Source organism: Diabrotica undecimpunctata, chromosome 7 (genome assembly GCF_040954645.1).
Source record: "Diabrotica undecimpunctata isolate CICGRU chromosome 7, icDiaUnde3, whole genome shotgun sequence".
Lineage (NCBI taxonomy): Eukaryota > Metazoa > Arthropoda > Insecta > Coleoptera > Chrysomelidae > Diabrotica > Diabrotica undecimpunctata.
In genome coordinates, this window is record NC_092809.1 from 31,736,877 (window position 1) to 31,758,232 (window position 21,356).

Below are 21,356 nucleotides of genomic sequence, written 5' to 3' on the forward strand. Positions count from 1 at the left end.
ATCTTAACATATAAGATCGAATAATGTAATCCAAATTTACACCAATAACATTTAACGGGTTTTTACATAAATATTTAGTGGCTCAAAACATGTACACCTAGAAACACTGATGATGGAATGCAGATTCCGAAAACGTTTTGTGATATAGCCCGATTGGGTATTTCAATTATATACCTTTTATAAAGGATTTTTAATAAATTATTTATGCAATAGTGGTACCTTTTTAAGCGGTCACAATCAGTGCATTTCATCTTATTTTTATTTTTGTTCTAGAGAGCTTTTTTACCAGATGAAACATTTTGTAAAAAATCAAAATTACATCGACCGTGCTATAAATGCAATCAGTTGTATCCTGGACGTAGGACCGTGGGCTTTCAATGTGGTTAGCCAGAAAGGATTAGTGTTAGGGGATTTAAAAATTTTTACGACACATGGTTCAGTCGTGGACTGCAATATATCTGGTATGTAAAAATGATAAATAGAAAAATGCAAGTCCAAATACCTGTTTTTATAGAAATCATATTTTCTCCTTTTAGTTTAATATTATAGATTTTCATAGTTTTTCATTTACTTTTGGCTTAACTTTTGCTGAACAATGTTCAGAAATTCGAATTATAAAAAACTCCTATATACTAAAACTTAATGTTAACAGGAAACAATTGAAGACACCAGTGAATAAAGGTGCAATGTTACAAAATTCAGATTTTAAGAAAATTAAGTTTGAAGTTTTTCATCGTAAACTTTTATCACATGCACTATTCTTAGATAAAAACTTCTCTTTGTTGTTACTAATATATGAAATATGTTATTGACAAAAAAATACACCAAAAAATTATGTCTCAACAAAATAAAAAAAACATTACATAACACCTTCATCCACTGTAAAATTATAGAAAATGTAAATCAACACCTACTGTTTTATGGAAGAATTTTTTTCTTCAGAGATAGTCCCATATTTCTCCTGAATTCTTTCGATTTCAATATTCTCTGGAGCTTTTGTTCTATTCTTATTTTGAAGAATATATACTTTTCTAAATGGAACTGTTTCGTCATTGGTTCCTTATACAAATAGGAACCACACTCTTCTAGACTTATCCATTTAGTTCATCCTTTTTTTATTAATAAGATGAAGTTTTTGCGGTAGATCATCAATCTTTCTGAAGTGTTGAGTCATATCGATAACTTGATTTTTTCGGCTAGCTTTTGAAATTATTTCCCGGTACCTTTCTGGTACATATATTGTATCGTGTTTTCGTAAAACCTTCTCCATTCTTCGAAAATCTCTGTCACAGTCTAGGAAAGTATGGCCAACATCAGGAATTTTGTGGTCAATACAACCCTTCAAAATGAGATACTGATAAAGGTTAATCATGTGCAAGTGTTTGTTCTGGTTTGCACATGAATCGGACCAAATGATCAGATAATCCCTTTTGGTGATGCTTTCGTCAACTTCAATATATCTAAGTAGAGAACTGCATATTTCGGCACTTCCTCTGTTTGCAAGATCTTCAGTCCAGGTACAAAAACATGCCTTTTTTTGTAATGTGCACTCAAAAATTGTAAAACCACATTTGCCTAAGGTAAAGTGCTTTGAACGTGGTTGTTTTTGGCTGCAGTATTGTTTTTCTGAAACTTTTGCTTTTTCCTTGTCAACTTTGAGCGCTTTAGTTGCTGCTTTGTAGTTTTCTTTATGCCCTTCGTTAGATTCACCACCATCACAGATACGACACGTATCACTCTTTGGGTATCCAAATGATAAATTAAACTCTGTCGCAAAAATGTTGAAATATGAACATTTTTTAATTTTGAATTTTCCAAGAAGTCCTGCTAGATTTCATTCCTCAAGATAGAACTCATACATTTTGCTCACATATTTCTACAGGAAAATTACTTATGTGCTCTATCACAAAATCTATAACATATTGGTCTATTTTGTATGGTCTGTTGGAGTGCTTACTCCTATTATCTGCAAAACGTGCTGCAACACCATTATTAATACGACTCTTTATAATATCAAGTTTTTCTTCCTGTCTATTTAGTATACAGCACATAATGCTTCTTTGCACACTTTTTCGGTAATTCCATCTTTTATAACATTATATTTATATGACGCAGTTTTATGTTTTACAGCATTTTTTTTCCTTAATACTGTTTTTTAGTGATTGATTTAAATAATAAAGCATTTTTTGCATTAATACCAAGTCTATAAAATTCATCAAAAAATGCCTTTCTGACATCTTCTGAAAATTTAGTACTACAAGAAAGTCTACAGCCTTGTCTACAAAGAATACCTTCTTTCGGCTTCTTTCTTGGAACGAGAATGTTTTTGTAGGACAAGTATTCTTTGCCTTTTGATCTATTAAAAGCTGCTTTGCGTTTGTTCCAGGTATTTGGATCTCTTTTTTTTTGAAAACTTTTGCTGTTTTAGAAAAGATCTGTTGCTTTCTTTATTTTTTTTTTTTTTCATTTCCTTGGTTAGCCTCTTTAGACTCGTTAGAAGGCTTTTGAATAATCCTGCTTCCTTCTTTGTCTCTAGAAATGAATCTACTTTCAACAAGGTTTTTTACATGACTGTGGTCCGCTCTTTCTTCATCCTCCGTGTCACTTGTTCTTGAAGAACTGCTTAATTCATTATTCGGAAAGTATCTTCACCGTTGTCTGGCAAGAATGGTTGCGTCCCATCCAAATTTGAAATAAAGCAACTATGTATTTACTTATAAAAGTGAATAGAAACCAGTGATATTTCATCTACCGATTTATCGGTAGATCTACCGAATTTGATACCTATCTACCAATCTACCGAAATGTCCCTTAGATCTACCAATTTTAAAAAAGTCAAAATGCATTTATATTTTACTTAAAAATAAATTCGATAACGCAATTTATCTTTTATTTATATTACCATCAAAATAAGTTCAATAGTATTTTTAATACGTTTGTATGAATTCATTTCATACTTCCTAATTAAGTATTGTTTAAAAATTATTTTCAAAAATTGGGAAATCCTCGGAAATACACTGAAGTGTAAAAAATTGTAATAGATGATGGTTGGGTAATCTATTTCAACCAGATCACTTACACTTTTATGTAAATATTGTGGTAATACCTATTCCCTAAAATATAATCAAACTTAATAATTAAGTTTGAAACAATTATTGTTACAAGAGAATTGTAATTACCCGTTACATTTGAAAACACAATTTTGAGGTTAGAACTCGTTGTAAATACATTTTTATCATTTGTCAAATTTTGTTTACAGTCTATTTGTTCTTGGACTAGCTTTAACATTTATTTACCTCTGGAACTCATTTTAAATGTTAACTAGCATTAATATTATGATATTACTGTAAAATACTGGAATACTGACAGAACACGTCCGCGCAATACCGACTCACCAAGTAAAACAAAATGGCTAGTCAGTGGATGAAGGGGTTATGTGTGTCACTTAACGCCATCATTCATATGACTATAATACCTTCTTCCACTGTTCAGTCGAAAATAATGTGACATAACTCCTTCATCCATTAAAATTCTAGACTTCTGTTAAGAATCTTATAATTTTTATGGTGCCACGTGATAAATAGGTACATAATACCTTTGTCCATTAAAAAAACGGTTTTTAGAAAAATTTTACATAGCTCCTTCATCCACTTGAATCTTCAATTTACATTAGAACGTATATAATTCGAACCGCGAGAGACGAAAAGAAATTCTGTTTATCCAAATTCCGTATTCAAAACTTTTTTAAAAGACATTTTTGAGTACTGTTTAGATTGAAAATATTGAATGGTAATAAAGTCCTCAGAATCCTCAGTCCTCAGTCCTCCTTTTTGATTGCGTTTTCCTTCTGGTCGACGAAACCTCTTAATTGTTTGACATAGTGAACGTTCTAACTACAATTAGACGTCCCTTTGTTGATTATTTTTTCATCTTCGTTTCCATGTATATTCTCAATCTTAGTTACTTGCATTCGCTAGCATGCTGCCAATAGACTTAATAACTTTAGTTTAAATACTTAATAAAACTTTTTGAGTTCCCTTAAAAAATATTCCAGGCGTACCTTATTAATCGATTTTGTTTCATATGGTGAGCTCAAATGCAATACCCGCCAGAGTGAGAACCTACCCACTAAAACCCCCCTTCCGCTCATTCACATTTTGTTCCGCGAGTGCATACCAAGACCGCTCTGGTCTATCATATCTTTAGCCCTGCGCCCACATCTCATCTCCGTCTTCTCGACGTCTACTCTCTCTGGGCATCTACCAAAGTAGGTCTCAGGCGTCTCAGGGCTCCCACACACGACGACGCGACGCCCCATTCACCCGATTCTCATCTGAGCTTTACTCATCACCCTGGAACTACACCTAAAATAGCTCAGGCTGTCGTGTCTCTTTTCAATCTCCTTATAGTCCAGGATATAACGGTAAAATAGTAGAAAACCCCTGAATTTATTTTATATACATCGATTTGCATGAAATTTTAACAGTAGTTAAAAAAAATAGATCAAAGATCAAAACCTACCCTATGGCAATATGTGCTCAAAAAATATTGACTTTTCGAAAAAAATCTAAACATGTTTGTCTTAAAGTTCACTTTTCTAGCGACTACCAAAAATCGTTTTTATGAACTTTTTCCACCCCCATAGTTGGGGTGGTAACCTCCCCCAGAGGAAAAGCACATATTGGCAACAAACGAATTGCCAGAAAAATGTCAAGCAAATCCATGGATATAAGTGGGTCCTAGCCCACGTACTTTCGTCCATTCTCATGCTCTTTATTATATGTCTCACAGATTTACTCCTTTCCATACAACATCGTACATATTCCAACAGATTATATGTCACAGTGTCGACCAAGTCGCAGTAAGAGTGGCCGGTGCCCACTTTCGAACCAAATCTTTAAGTACGGTATGAGGGACTTAATCCCCTGTGCCATATACACCGTAGCATCCCATTTAGCTTGCCATTTCTGTATATATGTGGCTCTCTCCTCACTCAGCGCATTCTAAGTCACACCCGTGTTCCGATTTAGTCGAAATAAGTGGGTCTTTTCATATGCCAAGATGTGGGTAAGAACGCAGCTTACAGTGCCGCCGCAAAGACAGTTCTCTAGGCGCTTGTCACATGTAATATTATTGTTGTCTGTACGTGTCAAAATCTTACGGTATGACGACATTTCTACCGCCCCACTCCTGACTAGGGCCACGTAGGTGATTATGGATTGCACACCCCATCCTGCAAAACCCTCCTCCTTTCAGACTTATGCCGCCGATGTTAGGCATTATCCCCCAGCAAGGCCGTGCGCCTCACCAACCACAGGTGCTCACCATAACTTATTCGTGACTCACTGCCAAGTACTTTCACACGCTGTTGTTACAACCAACTTTATTTACAACTAGCCCTAAATATATGCATACTGGACTATATTATCATTAGATCATTTGTTATAAAGGTAGGATATATGAATTTCATATAGATACAGATAGGTATATTTTATCCTCTAAACAAATACTACTCAATTAATGTAAATTAAGTTGTTAATTCTCAAATTCTTTTATTTGTCCGTTTTAGCTACACTAATACCCCAAGATATAGAAGATATAGCAGAATTACATTCAACAGCTCGATTTATACTAGTAGTCGAAAAGGAAGCTGTTTTTCAAAAACTGATTGACGAAGACTTCCAAGCTAAACTAAAGTTACCGTTTATTATGATAACAGGTAAAGGTTATCCCGATTTGAATACACAACTGTTTTTAAGAAAACTATGGACCACAATGGCACTCCCTGTGTTTATTTTGGTAGACGCAGATCCTCACGGCATACAGATTATGTTGAATTATAAGTTTGGATCTTTTGTAAGTATCATATTTGCAACATCATCGTCATCATCATATTATGGATAATTAGGCTATTTATCTTTATTAAAGAAAATTGTGGCCACGAATAACGTTACAAATCCATTGCCATGTTTTCTTGAAATAAAACACAGTTATAATTAAAAATGTTTTATTTGTAATGTTTCGTTTTCCAACTGGGGAAGTCGTTCTCAAAATACGATTTCCGAAGTGGAATTCAAAACGTGAAAAATAAATTATACTTAATTATAATTATGGTTTATTTCCAAAAAATATAGTAATTATCAAAATACAAGAATATAGTTTCATAACTACGTTACAAAACTATAAAAAAATTTGCTTAAATTTTTTATAGACGTCATGCCTTAAACGACATATTATGTCAAAATCGAAAGCATTTTGTTCATAGATAACTCCATCCGTCGAAGGTTAATTTAAATATTGTTATGGTATAATTTTACTATTTGAGAGAGTGATTCATCGTTTAAAGGCGCAGAAATGCGGAAAGACGTATAAAAATCCAGTGACGTACACTCACTTTTATTTTAACGTTAATTATATTTTATTTTTCAAATATTAATGTTCGAAATAGGCCACAATATATTTATTTACAAGTTTTTACTGACGTTTCGATCTTTATATCCAAAGATCGCTTTCAGAGATATAAATAATAGTTGTTATATTTATTTTATTGGTTTATTATTATATATTTTTATAATCTTATATTGTATATTTTCTTTTTTTTTTATCTTTAAAAATGGAATAGAGATCGAAACGTCAGTATATTAAACATGTAAATAGATATATTGTGGCTTATTTCCAACCTTTTCTCTAAAAATACAGAATTCCACAAACAAGAAGCTATAGAAAAATAAATATATCTGTCATTTGTATGTTTAAAAACGGTCTCTTTATAGAGATCAAAACGTCCGTAATTTAAACATTTGAATAAATATATTGTGGCTTATTCCCAACATTATTTCTAAAAATACAGAACGAAAAGCGAAAAGCCATAGAAAATAAATATTACTATCATTTGTATAATTGAAAACGATCTCTAGATATAGAGATCGAAACGTCAATAAATAAACATATGAATAAATATTTTGTGGCTCATTCCCCACATTCCCCTAAAAATACAGAATGCCACAAACAAAAAGCTATAAAAAACAAGTAATTTTGCAGAAAGTTTACTGATACCAACCGGCTGTCGCGGAAGTTACGCTAAAACGTCTTTTGACGTGACCCGTTATTAAAGAGTTACACAATGAAATTTTTTTAAAACAAATTTTAAGACAGTTTCCACACCACCCCAGAGGTATGTCTTGTGGCGCGTTACTTTTTTTAAATGGGTGTTCGCCAAGAGCCATATTGTCTTATTAAATAAAATGAACAAAACACTTAAACAGTAAAACAAAACAAAATAAAATCCTATAAAACAAAATAAAAAAAAAAACAAAACATTGTACTATTATATTTAAACACAAACACTATACACTCTTACTATGTTCTTTTCGTTTTTTTTTTGTTTTTGGTTTTTTTTACGCTGATGTTCTTATTAAACTATTAGAAAATATTATTCGCTGTCTAAACCTGAAGATGCAGTGCTGCTATCTCTGTCATTATCTTCACCACCTGGTGTAATTATAATTGGCTCTACTAAAACTTCGATATGAGTGTCAAGTTCCCACATACGATGTTCTTCTTTAATTATGTGGCCTATACATTTAGCCCATTTCTCTGGAGTTACATGGAGGATTGTTTGAATCAAAAGTTTCTTAATTTCGTTTAATTTGAACGTTTTGTTATTGCGTGCTACTTCTCCTTTGACTTGCGTCCAGATAAGTTCAATGGGATTAAGTTCGCAATGATAAGGTGGTTGACGCAGAACTTTGACACCATAACCTTTTGCAGTTTCATCTACAGCATATTTAAGATATTCACTTTTCCTTAACCGTGCAATGTCAAGTAGCTAAATTTTGAGCATTGATTCTTCGTATGCAATCCCCTTTTCTGTAAGCCATTCTTGAATCCTCCCTTTCAATTTCTTTCATAATCCCCTTTTTTTGACTCAAATTGAAGAAAACCATCATCAAGAAACCCTGTATCACTTCCTATATGGGTGATGATTAAACGCCGTCCCTTTCCTGATGGAGTTTTTAATCCTGTAGATCAGCCTTCTATAAATGCTTCGCGTTTACTTTTGACATTTAAATCTTGCCAAACTTTTCCAACTATATGACCTTCGTTAATCCAGGTTTCATCCAAGTAACATATTTTGCGTCCAGTGCTGCGAATTTTGCGTATTTCTTCTAAATATTTTCTTCTCCACACAATAATTTTATTTTTTTCTAATAGCATACTTTTTCTGTTGAGTTTTACATATCGAAAGTTCATTTCGCGCATGGTCCTGATTAAGACTCTACGAGATATCTTGGGTAAAGAGTCATCGTTTTTGAGCTCTTGAGAAATATTTTTCAGTGTTGGAATTTCACTCCAAAAATAAAATGAAAGAATTTTTCGACGTATAATATTCCTTGTCTCGTCATTCAAAACAATGCTTTTTCTACCTCTAGTTTTACCTTTTTCTTGCTTTTTATTTTCCGATGTATTTTTAAGTACACGATAAATACAGCTAACGGATACTTTTGTTAAACTGCTACAAATGTCGACCGCTTGGCTAACATTTAATGCCATTTTTCTGCCAACAATTCCTTCATAAACGTTTCGTATCATTACCTTCTCTTCGGACGTTAACATTTTCCGTCTCTTTTGCGGCTTTTCATTTTTGGAATCAACATTAGAATTTTGCTGTCTTCTCTTGGAACAACTCGGTTTTTCGTCCAACTCCAATAAAACTCAAACCAAATAATCACAGGATATAACTAAAAATTTACTATAAAACGACAAACCATAACACTCGTATTATCAATAACACGTTTTATCAATAACACAAACTTATCGCATAAAATATATTCACAAAATGCAACACATGCCCTACCCTCAGAAACGGCAATGTAAATGACCTATTATTGACGGGCACTTGCTCGACAAAAACTAGTTTTACGGCTTTCTGTGGGTCGGAATTGAAACGGAGTTCCGTCGCTAATTCCAAAGTTGCCAAACGATTGAAAAATATTGTTCTAAAATATCGATTTTTATTTTATTAATTTAAAAATGTAACGAAACGGAACATATAAATAAAATTTATTTAATTACAATTTTGTGCTTAATTTTTACTATTGAAAAAATTATATTTTTTGGTATTTTTATGACGGTAATAATCGCTGCGTGGAAGAATACAGGTTTTGTATGACCATAATTACTACTTGTGAACAAGAATTGGCTACATTGTACGACAATTCCAGGTCAGTTTTTCTATAGAGAAGCACAAATAAATATACTACTTATAATATTGTGTAATTTCTTATGAGAAAACGCAAATTGCAATTGAGAAAGCAGGTAGTTTTCGAGGGCCGCTGTGTACATTTAAATTTGAGGATATTCAGCGTTTAAACGATGAATCACTCTCCCAAATAGTGAAATTCTACTATACACAGTTTCGTAAGATTTATTCCATACAGAAAAGTCACTTGACAAATTAGAACACGAATTAAAAATCTAGACTTTTTAAACGTCATTTAAATATGCCGAAATACTTCTTAAGGTTTGGAACGTCAGAAAATATATAGGTATAAACAAAGCTGAGAGTGAAAGTGAAGTAGTAGTAGTAGTACTTAACGAACTACCTAATTTCTGACGTCACAATGGGCGCGGCTTAGAAAACCTTTCCAAACATTTCTAATTTGTGTGTATTTGTCTCATAAGAAGTTGGAAATATTGGTTTTTTAATTGTTTAAATATTATATAAGAACTTTTGGTTATGAACATTCATTCTGCGCGGTTGGTTCAGAGTTAAAGTATTAAGATATTTACTCTTACTGTTCATATTTTAAGGTTATGTTATTGTTTAATTAAGGCTTTATTTATTTTTTACTGTATTGTAAGGTATTTTGTTTTTTTTATTGGAGTTATTTCAAAATTAATCAAGAAATCATTGAATTTACTTACTAAGTTCAAAAACTATTAAACTAATGTTTTATTATTTTTCGAGTGCTAGTGATTTTACCCTGTAAAAGACTTAATATATTCGTTTTCTCGTAGTTAATAGTAGTTTTGTTGTCATTACTGAAAAATTCAGTAATACTAAATATCTTTAACACATGTTTACTAGCCATTATATGCCCAGATCTAAAAAATAATATTACAACTCTCAAAAAACATTGTTGTAAACACACACTATGGCAATTTGATAGAAAGGTTTCCCTAGAAAGTTATATTACAACTAAAAGTCCTTATATACTACTTATACTTCGGGAAAACGAATATCTTTAGTCTTTTACAAGATAAAATAACTGGCAATGAAAAAAAGAATAAAACAACAATTTAAATTTTTTTTAACCCATTAGTGCCCCGATTATTTTTTCGCAGTTTTTAATGTGATGCTAATATTTTTTTGGGAGTAGTTTTAGTAAAAAAATACTACGCATTCGGATTTATAAATCACTCAGTATATGATGTTACATATATGTAACGCTAGGAGCTAATGGGTGTAAAAACTACAAAATATATCTGTAAACAGTTCTATTTATTTAAAAACTTAAAATAATGAAAAAGGAATTTAAACATTTTGGGTTGTGTGATACGTTACATTTTTTACACATAGTGTGTGTTGACCTTTTGCAAAATCTTCCTGAACAACGTCTTCTTTTGTCGTTTAGGATTTTATCCACTAGGTGTTCCATCCTATCATATCTAATTTTATCGGCTACTCTTTGCGCATTAGAAGATGGGGATGGAGTCCTGAAAGTGCCTTTGGGAGATGAATATTTCTTCAAATAAACTTGCACGATAGTCATTCGAAAGTCTATTTGGAACATCTGAGAATGTTTAATTTTCGATACAAACACCATGCGTAATTGACTGAAACATCAAGAACCCATGTTAACAATGTCCAGTGCCATTTTTTGTTTCTAATCCGAATCTGATCACATTCTGATCCATTCGATCAGTACCACCCATTTTTTGTTTTACTCTGCAAGTACTGCTGGTCTGTTAACTTGCATGTGTTTTTTTTTTCCTTTTGCGAATAACATCTAACTTTTAGCTAATAAATGACAGCTTCTAGGTAAACGGTTTTCCCTTATAGTGCCGGTGCCTCCGTATCCTTTCAAACGTAAATAAACTGAATGTAGTAAATAAATTAAATGTCAAAGTAAAATAAGAATGGAAAAGATTTCAGATTATCAGGTACCTAGTTCTTCTATCATTTTCACCAGTGGTGCTGCCGCCTTTCCAAAGTTTCTTTATATGCCAATATCAGGAGTTACAGATTTTCCTTGATATATTTTGAAATCAATCAAATAGCCCATCACTGTATTTAGGCACCAGAATTTATAACCAAACGTATGGGTTTGGCTCTTAAAAATTGCTTGCAGATATGTTTACCGTAGTATTTGACCATACTTTCGTCGAACGCCAGATCTTTTTCAGGAACAAAATACTTTCTGAATCTGTCCTTCACTTTATTTATAAATGGCCGTATTTTCCAGAGTTTATCACTCTTATCAATATTTGCGTTAGAATTCAAGTGAATAAGCCTCAAAATTTGCTCAAATCTGTTGCGTCTCATAGCTCAAGTTCGTTTCTAGTGTCAATACTTTGCTCCCAATACATACTAGGAAGGTTATGGAATGCTTGCTAGGAAGATTATTATAACCAATTAGAATCAATATAGCAATAAAACATTTCATTTCCTCTGGCAAGACTCCTGGGTCGGGTATCTTCCATCGATGATGATCACCGGTAGACAAATCAAGCTTCCTCAAGATCTTATTTTTGCAAGATTGCTTCCCCGTGAAGAAGAACATTCATCCCTGATGTACATCGATTATTTAAAAGAAAAGATGAAAAAACTCGACATGCATGCTACCGGGATAATGTTCGAAAGAGGTGATCCAGTATGGTTATACAATCCCAAAAGTAAGAAAGGATTTTGTCCTAAACTTCTATGAGTATCCTATGAGGATCCATACACCGTCATACAGAAAATAAACGATCTAATCTATCGCATCCAGTTTTCGGCTACAAGTAAACCCAAGGTAGTTCATGTGGAGAGATTAGCTCCGTACCATGGAACTGATCCACCTTGGTTGGCTTCAATCGGTCGCTGATAGACCAGTTATTCGAGACGAATAACTATAAATGAAGGAGCAGTGTTATGACAGTTCCGTAAAATATATTACATATAGAAAAGTCACTTGACAAAGAAGACGAAATAAAAATCTAGAATATTCTATACTTCATCTTATTTACTTACCGTTGCACGTCATTCGCGTCATAGCCCGTGAGGTCACATGATACCAACACGAAATATTTAGTCGGTAGGTGTGTTTTTTAGAATCACTTTGCCGAGTACACTGGCATTACAACCACCAGACATATTTTATTATATACTCGTAGAAATAATATTTAAAGATTTCTATTAATGTTAACTTAAAAAAATACACAATAATGTGTTTCATTTAATTTGTATAAATGTATTATAAAGCGTTTTTATAAAGAGCATTTCTTAGGAACACACTGTAACTGTAATCGAACTAAGGTGATATTTTGGCATAAATTGGTAACACTAATTTGACAGTTGCGGTGTTGACACTTTTTGTACTTTATTATTTTGAATTATAAAGTGAATAATACCTCTTGTTTTATATTTTTACCTATTTAATAAAATCTGTTCTTTGTAGAACAAAATTAGTGTGTTCTATTTCAAAAATGTCACGTAAGAATTTCAATAGTCGTTGTAAAGAGATGGTAGCTCTTTTGCAATAATTATGTGACCTATTTGATTTAAAATGGATTCAGGATTTTTTTATACTTTGGCAACTATGTCAACTTCGATCTCTGTCAATGATAATGACGTGCAACGGTAAGTAAATTAGGTGGACTGTAGACATCATCGAAATGTCCCAAAATAGTGCGTAAAGTTTGAAACGTCAGAAAATGTATATAAACTGGAATTTAATGAGTAGTAATTAAGTTTTTGAATAAAAGTGCTTACAGTCTCTCCCAAACCCTTCTTTCAGTGCGTCACTAATTTTGACGTCATATAGGATTTTAAGAATGTCGAGAATTATTGCATGACATTTTAGTTAAATTTGACAGTTGTAGGATCGTAATCTCTCTTTTTCTAATTGAAAATAATTTAATAATTTTAATATTAGTCTTTGTTCTTTCTCGATATATTCCGGTATATTTAAAATATTTTTATGTAAATACAAAATTTTCACTGTAAAATCTCTGATAATACTAACCTGGAATGACAATTATCATTTTATCAGTTGACATTGTGAAAGTACTGTCACGATCGAGACAATCTGCGTCAAATTATATTTATGCGCATCGTTGATTGGATATCTATTTAGCGTATTCTAAACTACAACCAATTATACATCCGTAAGTAGAATTATTATAGCTTTACGATAAATCATTTTCTAAGTTCTATGTATAATAATCACAGACTCACGTTTTTTTCTGTCACTTCTAGCTTAATGTGTTAGAGAGAATTCGATCAACTATGACGCACTGAAAGAAGGGTTTGGGATGAACTATAGAAAGAATTATACAATATCAAACCACCTTAGTATGGACTTCTGTTTCAACTTCATCTAGACGTAGTTATTATATACATCTTATATTTATAAAAAGTTTCATATTAGTATAAATTTATAATTTTCAGAAAAACGCTCATCTTTCTCATCATCTGGCTGTACCTAAAGCCAAATGGATAGGAGTATACCCATCAGAAATACATAAGTTTGAAATAACTACTGAACCTTTGTCAGTTGGCGATTTAAACAGAATTAACAACCTTCTAAGAAATCACTATATGGATAAAAACCCCGAAATAGTGGCAGAACTGAAAGTAATGTTGCAGCATAAATTAAAAGCAGGAATTGAAGGATTGATCAGGAATGATATATTTTTAAGTGATGTGTATTTAACCATGAAGTTTATTAATCACTCGTTCATTTGATAGTTGCGTTAAGTTGTTTTATATTTATTGTTAAGTTGTTCATTGAATTTGTTGTTTAGTTAAAGTTTAATAAAGATAAAAGATTTGAAAAATAATTAATTTGTTTGTTCCATTAAACTCTTGTGCGGTACATGCAATTTCGTTTATCAGGCTGTAGGATTTTTGTTTCACCCTGTACCTATATCCTGAGAGTCGAAAGTTGACAAGTAGTGACAACTGACAAAGAGTCTCCATACATTGTGCCTAGAGCCCCGTGACCGTAATCATAACCTACTGATATGACATAATAAATAAATAAAAATAAACAGACACTCGGCTTGGGCTGTCTGTTTATTTTTTTAATGCTGCTGTTGAGTACGTGGACCGTAAATAATGGGAAAATCATTATTACAGTGCAGTAATGAATAAAAAAAGTGATGAATTCTAATTATTAAGTTGAAAGATTAGAGTTAGTGCCTACTGGAGCCATATGGAGCTTTTCTTTATTTTGAGACCTGCCTTCTTACTGATGTGTTCTATTCTTTCCACTAGTTGACATAATTCCATTGCAAAGTTGGAGAAAATGGAAACTTAGGAAAACTATTATGAGCCTATACGAGAACATAAGGAACAGAGTCGGAACAAATAATATATGGAATCCGAAGAATTTATAGTCAATGATGAACTAAGTTAAAGAGAGGTATGGGAAACTGGGTAACAGTGAGACACTTTTTTTTCATTTAACCATAAGTCCACTACTATGACATATATAAACAAAATTTCTTCAGGATTGTACTCTCACATGCGTTCATTGCAAACGAAAAAGTCAAATTTGAAAATTGCTTGGTTTTTTTAGTTTGTATTTGACATATAAGGTCAAGTTGTCATTTGTCTCAGTGTTACCCATGCATGGGTAACAGCGAGACAGTATAATATTATTTATATGAAAGAAAACATAAAAAAAATTAAGTTACAAAATATATACTTACATAAAAAAAACAAATAAAAATAAGATTAAGTTACAAAGTACTTATTTATTAAAAAATAGTGGTCGGAATTAACGTACATTTATTAAATTGAAATTTATATCGAATGAGAAAAATGAATTTTGACGTTTAGTATGACCATAACAAATGACCTTGGCAATATCATCTTAATGTAGTTTACTGAAATTGTGGCAATATCTGAAGCTGTGGTAAAGTCAAATTTAGAATCAATCTTCTCACTTTTCATCATAAAAGTGGCATCCATCTCATTTGCATCTATCACACAAGAAAGTAGCTTTCCGATATAGTAAACTAGTTTTGATTTGGTGTTTTCTGGTTTAAATTCTACCAGAACAAAATCATCGACTTCAGGAGTTCTTGATAAATCTTCAAAAGCTGTTGGGTCTACTTCTGGTTTAAAATGTTCAGATGATGCATCAGAATGCCATTCTCCATCTGCTTCGTCTTCATCACTCTCTTTTATCTTTCGCTTAACACTTTTTGCTTTCTGCAAGTCTATTGCCCCTATATTTGTTTTCTTTTTATTCTACCTTTCTTCTAGCTTAAGTTTCTCTGGAGTGTCAGTAGCTATATGCTTTTTCCCTTTCTTCGGCTTTTGGATGTTTCTTTTCTAAGTTCAGCCTTAGTATGTCTACGAATCTCTTCCGGAGTTATAAATCTATTTTTTTCTCCAGCTTTCTCGTGAACTGGATCGCGAGGGGGGGTTTGGTTACCATCCATTGGCAACTGACGTCTATCATTGACGGAGCAAGGCAAAAAGTCGATGTCTGTGAATATTTCCCTGTCGAATGGATATATTCCACATTTTTTTAAGGCTGAGGTAATATTTCATGGAGTCATTGCCTTCTGGTATGCCTCGCCACACAACCTGCAACTTCATAAATAGTAACTGGCTTTCCAGGATGATGCATCAGCCAGCTATCTATAGCAGCAATATAAGCCAAGCTGAAAGGCTTGAAAATACAAACATCTAAAGGCTGTAGATTATTGGTTGAATGTGGTGGAAAAATTACAATGGTAATGCCATTTTCCTTAATAAGATTTATAACCTGGATAGAAAGGTGACCCTTGTAATTGTTATAAAGCAAAAGACTTGGATTGTGCTTTGAACTGGAGGTGTGTAGAATGAAGTGTTCCATTACTTTCAAAAATAGGTCAGAATTCATCCATCCGGACGGAGACGCAAATCCTAAAGTACCAGGTGGAGCACCAGCAATCATGTGCTTCTTAAAATAAACGCGTGGGAAAACCATCGCAGGTGGTAAATGATTACGTGTAGCACTTACAATTGCACATGTTGTTACAAGCACGCCTTTTTCTCCACTCGTCACTTTATTGACTTGCTTTACGCCTTTTTCAGCTAAAACTTTTGATGATTTTTGTACAGTCACTGTCACGTCACTGTAGCCGTTTCATCAAGGTTATAAATACGTGTTCCGTCGCTAAATCTTTCATTGCGTTTGATCGCATTGGATAAATTATCGAAGAACATATCTACGTTGTGCTTATTAAAGGATATGGCCCGTGATAGACTATATCCTTCGGGAGTTCTCAAAGTAATCTTTGGGTTTCTTCTCCATTCTTCATCCATTCCTCTCCTGCCATTTTATTAAGGGACCATTGCAGAGGCGTCTTCAAATTGTTTGTGAATGCCAATTCGTAGGCCAGCCAAGATTTTTTCTTGATCGGTACTAAATATCTTATTTACTGCGTAGTTAGGGGTATATTGAATCAATCCGTCTTCACTGGACTTTCTTTTTTGCACATATCTGAAAAAAATAAATATTGCAACTATTTGTAGAGCATTATTAAGCACAATTAATTACCTAGCTAGAGTTTGAACACTTATTTGTTCCTGTCTTGCTACAGATCTAATGCTGGGACCAATTAGTATAGCTTCAACTGCCCTTCTCATGGTTTCTTCCGAGAATGTTCCATGATTTGTCTTCCTCGGTGGATTTCTGGGCATTTTGAAAAGTTCCTTTTAGGTATACTAGAAATTTTAGAAAAAAATACAAAATGTAATTTTTTATAACATCTGGGTAACAGTGAGACATGTCTTACTGTTACCCATTTGCCATAAAATTTAAAAAATATTATTTTTATTATTATAAAACTTAGTTTGCATTGCTAAACTATGGCATCATGTTTATTAATCTACACACAATATCATAGTAATAATAAAAAAATCCTAATAATTAACATGCTTTTATAAAAAATTCTTAAAGTACCTGTATTATTTTACTTAGTGCCCACCAAACACTCAATCACGGTAAATGCTAAACTGAAACTGCACGACCGCCGAACATATTAGAAATCGGTAACCTTGAATACAGCAAGCACGTGCAAGTAATGATATCTACACGTGGCGAAAAGGAGGGAAGATATTTTAAGTGTCTCACTGTTACCCATGTCTCACTGTTACCCAATTTCCCCTACTAGGTCCCATCCTATTTAACTCTGTATTGGATGATGTAATCAAAGAAACCAGAACAGAAACTTTAAAATTATATATTGGACATAAAAACTTGAAAGCGGTTGATAAACTTATAAGACGAAAAAACAGAAAAACGTTTTAAAAATAAATTCAACGACACATTAAATCAAGTCGAAAACTTTTAATATTTATGAATCCTATTATAGATAGTAGAGATTCCCTTCTTCTTCTTTAGGTGCCGTTCTCTTAGCGAAGGTTGGCGATGACCTCTGCAAAGTCTTCCCTATTTTGGGCTTTCCTTATTAAACTTTGAAATTCTAATCCTGTTCAATCTTTGATGTTGCGCAGCCAGGTCATTTGTCGTCTACCCGGGCCGCGTCTGCCTTCTATTTTCCCTTCTATAATAAGCTGAAGGAAGTTATACCTGTCGTGTCTAAATATGTGTCCAAGATAAGACGTTTTACGCTTCTTGATAATTTCTGTGAGTTCACGTTCTCTATTCATACGCCTTAAAACTTCTTCATTTCTAAACGCGGTCGGTCCATGGAATTTTCAGCATACGACGAAATACCCACATCTCAAAGCTCTCTAAACGTCGTAACGAGCTGACTGTTAACGTCCAAGCTTCTACGCCGTGTAATAGTACACTATATACATAACACTTTATCGTAGGGACAAATCAAGATTACGGGTAGTGACTAACTGTCGCATCTTTAAGAAGGTGTTTCTTGCCTGCTCTATTCTACATTTAACCTCTTGTTCTTGGTCTAAGGTTCATGTATCCAACAGCCTAGATACTTTTTCACCTGTTCAACTAGATTGTTGTTGACTAGTATGTTTATAACTGGTGTGTGTTTTTTTGAAATTACCATTGTGTTGGTTTTTTTACATTCACCTTAAGGCCGTATAGTTCTCCTTCTCGCACTACTTTGGTTAAGAGAATTTGTAGTTCTTCTTCACTGCTAGCAATCAGTACTACTTATATCATCGGCATACCTGATATTGTTCACGATTTTTCCATTGACTTTTATTTCTTCTTGTGCTTCATCTAGAGCATGTGCAAAGATGTCCTCTGAGTACAAGTTGAATAATAATGGTGATAGTATACAACCTTGTCTAACTCCTCTTTGGATGTTTATGGTTTCAGTATCACCCATTTCAGTTCTGACAGAGACGTTTTGGTTCCAGTAGAGTTCACGTATTGTATTAATGTCGTTTGGATCCAGGTTCTTTTTTGCAAGCATTCTATTAGCTGATCGTGTTTGACTTTGTCAAAAGCCTTTTCATAATCTATAAAGCACAAGTAGACATCTTTTTGTTGATCCCGACACTTTTGCATGAGAACAAGGAAACTGAACAAAGCTTCTCAATTCCCATACCGTTTCGAAAGCTAAATTGTTCCGGACCCATATCTTCTTCGCATTTTTTTTGTGATTTTTAGAGATTCCCAAGAAGTGGAAATAAATGCACAAATCAAAAGTATTGCTCGAATATATCACGCAATTAGGATCATGTAGATTAAAAAAGTACTACAAAGCGTTGAGACGAAGTGCCTATAAGAAGATTACTGAGTAGGTATAATCAGAATAGACAGGAATCGGATCGAGGTATGTACTTAATAAGAGAACGTTTAAGTAAAGTACAACCAAACTAAGTAAAAATTAAAGAAGCCTAGCTATTATGTTATAGCTACGTGGTTAGAATGAATCAAGAGAGACTGATGAAACCAATATGGTAATGATATTCCAGTTTTATTACTATTTATAAAATATTTGTCGAAAACAATAAATTATGTAGGTAATGATTTTGTAAGTGTCTATAGATTTTTATTAATTCTTAACTTTTTCTTATTTAATTAAAACCCAAATTTTAAATTTTTTAAATGTTGAGTATTTATAATGTTTGTTACAATATTTGTGTCATATCCTTATAAAAAAAAAATAAGTACACCTATGACTCCTTCAGATTCTATCAGCTGATATGTCATAATGACAGCTGACAACACGTGATGATATGGTGCAAGTTGTCAATAAATTGATTTTACTAACATTTTAATGTTATAGGAAGGAATACTTGATGTTAAAAAAGTGTGCAAATATGTGTAATTGTGTATATCAAAATATTTAAGATGAATCTACATCAAATTGTTAGTGGTGCCTGCAATGCTGGCGATAAATGCTTCGCTGTAGGTTCAGTTGAAGGTGTTCCTTTTACTGTAAGTAGTTAATTACATTTTTAAAATGATTGTTATATCTACTTAAAATTGTTGTGGACAGTTTTATAAGATGAATGTTAACTGGAAATAAAGACTTCTCCTGAATCACACTTGCTGTTTATAGTTTTATGTCTAATATGCTGATAAAAATATTTTACAAACATGTTAAGTAAACATTACAGGAACATTAAGTTTTAATCCTGAAATACTAACCTTAATTTTCTATCTTTCAATAGTTTTTTATAAAATTAAATGTGCACAATAATGATGTATCAAATCAAAAATGATTCTGATTAATTTAAAATTTAAAGGCAAGAAATATTAAAGGGATACATGCCAAGGACTGAACAAAACATGCTAGCTGTATGGATCTTGCTGAGTGCCACTCTATATAGTTCTGCGTTGATGCATTTAAACCATTCCCTTGTGTTCTTAAGTATCTTAAGCCAGGATATTATTCAGCTTCATGCATTTTCTCTCTTTCTCTTTCTAGTTCCATCCCTCCTTGTGGAGTATTTGTCACTTATGCATTTCTTGGCCAAAAGTGTAAGATTGCTGACTGGCCAGGTCAATGCACCTTTCTTCTTATTTATTCTCTGGATAAACTGTGTACTAGTTATTTCCATTATCTTTTATTTCTTACTCCGATTTTGACTTCACCCCATCTTAGTTAAATTTTTTTAGGTTCTCTTGTTCTAGTTCTTTTCTATGTCGTCTGCTCTTCCTCTCTTTCATTTCCCCTCTGGTTGCTATAAAAGTGCCTGTCTTGCTATGTTACTTTTATCTTTCCTCAAAGTATGGCCAATCCATTTCCATTTTTTTCTTGACCATTCATTCTTGTATTTCGTGATTCATCCATTGTCTTGCATCCTCTTTGTTTTCTCTCTTTAGTCACAGTACTTTTCTCATAATCTTCCTCTGAAAAATTTTTAGTTGCTTCTCTTCTCTTGCTGTTAATGTAAGTGTCTCAAAAGATTTATAATATATTATTAATCACACACAATGGCACAGCATTCAATTATTTAACTTTATTCTGATGTTTGTTTATTAAATTAATAAATATCACATAATTATTTTTAGGCATATGCAGCAGGTTGTAACATAGTTATTCTAGCCTCAAACTTTGAAAGAGTGCAAATAATACCAGGTGCCATACATGACTACATAAGGATAACATCTATAGATTGTTCTAGTGATACTGGAAAGATTGCTGCTTCCTATGATGATGTTGTTTGTATATACGAACCAACACCCCTAATCCATAACAATTCTTTACATGTATGTATATGTTTTGAGCATTTAAATATATACTTAGATAAATAGTGTAGTTGTAACATTGTTTAATTTCAGAGGGCTAGTTTAAAGCTGACTACAAATATTAAGGTATATTAAATTTGCAAAACTAATTGCCTAACATGGTTTTGTTTTGAGTATAAAGATTAAAAGCATGATGATTGTGCTTTTTGTAGTTTGTGTATTTTCATGTAAACATTATTTATTGTTATCAATATTTTGTCATATGAGTTTTTTTATTTGTAATTATATGCATCAATAACACAATAATTTTATTTAACAAATAAAAAATAATCTAAAAATATTCATTCATTTATTATATTAGTAGCATTCAGGGTATCATGTTATTGTAATAACACTAAAACATCAGCATTTCTGAGAACCTTGTGTCTACAATTTTAAAACTATAGGTACTTGCTAAAACAGAACATTGTTCTTCATGATTGTTGTTTCATTTCATGATAATCAATTAAA

General features: G+C 32.6%; 2 protein-coding genes across 5 annotated transcripts in view; both read left to right on the plus strand.

Annotated features, from left to right (window-relative positions):
- mei-W68 (meiotic W68) overlaps nucleotides 1–14,031 on the plus strand; it is a 68,025-nt gene extending 53,994 nt beyond the window's left edge. The window contains exons 7-9 of the mRNA XM_072538770.1: nucleotides 274–461; nucleotides 5,570–5,856; nucleotides 13,655–14,031. Of these exons, the coding sequence (XP_072394871.1) occupies nucleotides 274–461; nucleotides 5,570–5,856; nucleotides 13,655–13,951 (772 nt within the window). The 3' untranslated portion in view covers nucleotides 13,952–14,031. The remainder of the gene's footprint in view (nucleotides 1–273; nucleotides 462–5,569; nucleotides 5,857–13,654) is intronic.
- A 5,343-nt stretch (nucleotides 14,032–19,374) lies between these two features.
- Rbcn-3A (rabconnectin-3 alpha) overlaps nucleotides 19,375–21,356 on the plus strand; it is a 109,091-nt gene continuing 107,109 nt past the window's right edge. For 2 of the 4 annotated variants that reach the window (XM_072536996.1, XM_072536998.1), the window contains exons 1-3: nucleotides 19,375–19,589; nucleotides 20,670–20,867; nucleotides 20,940–20,972. In XM_072536996.1, the coding sequence (XP_072393097.1) occupies nucleotides 19,503–19,589; nucleotides 20,670–20,867; nucleotides 20,940–20,972 (318 nt within the window). In that variant the 5' untranslated portion in view covers nucleotides 19,375–19,502. The remainder of the gene's footprint in view (nucleotides 19,590–20,669; nucleotides 20,868–20,939; nucleotides 20,973–21,356) is intronic. The other 2 variants (XM_072536997.1, XM_072536999.1) reach the window with 1 other exon arrangement.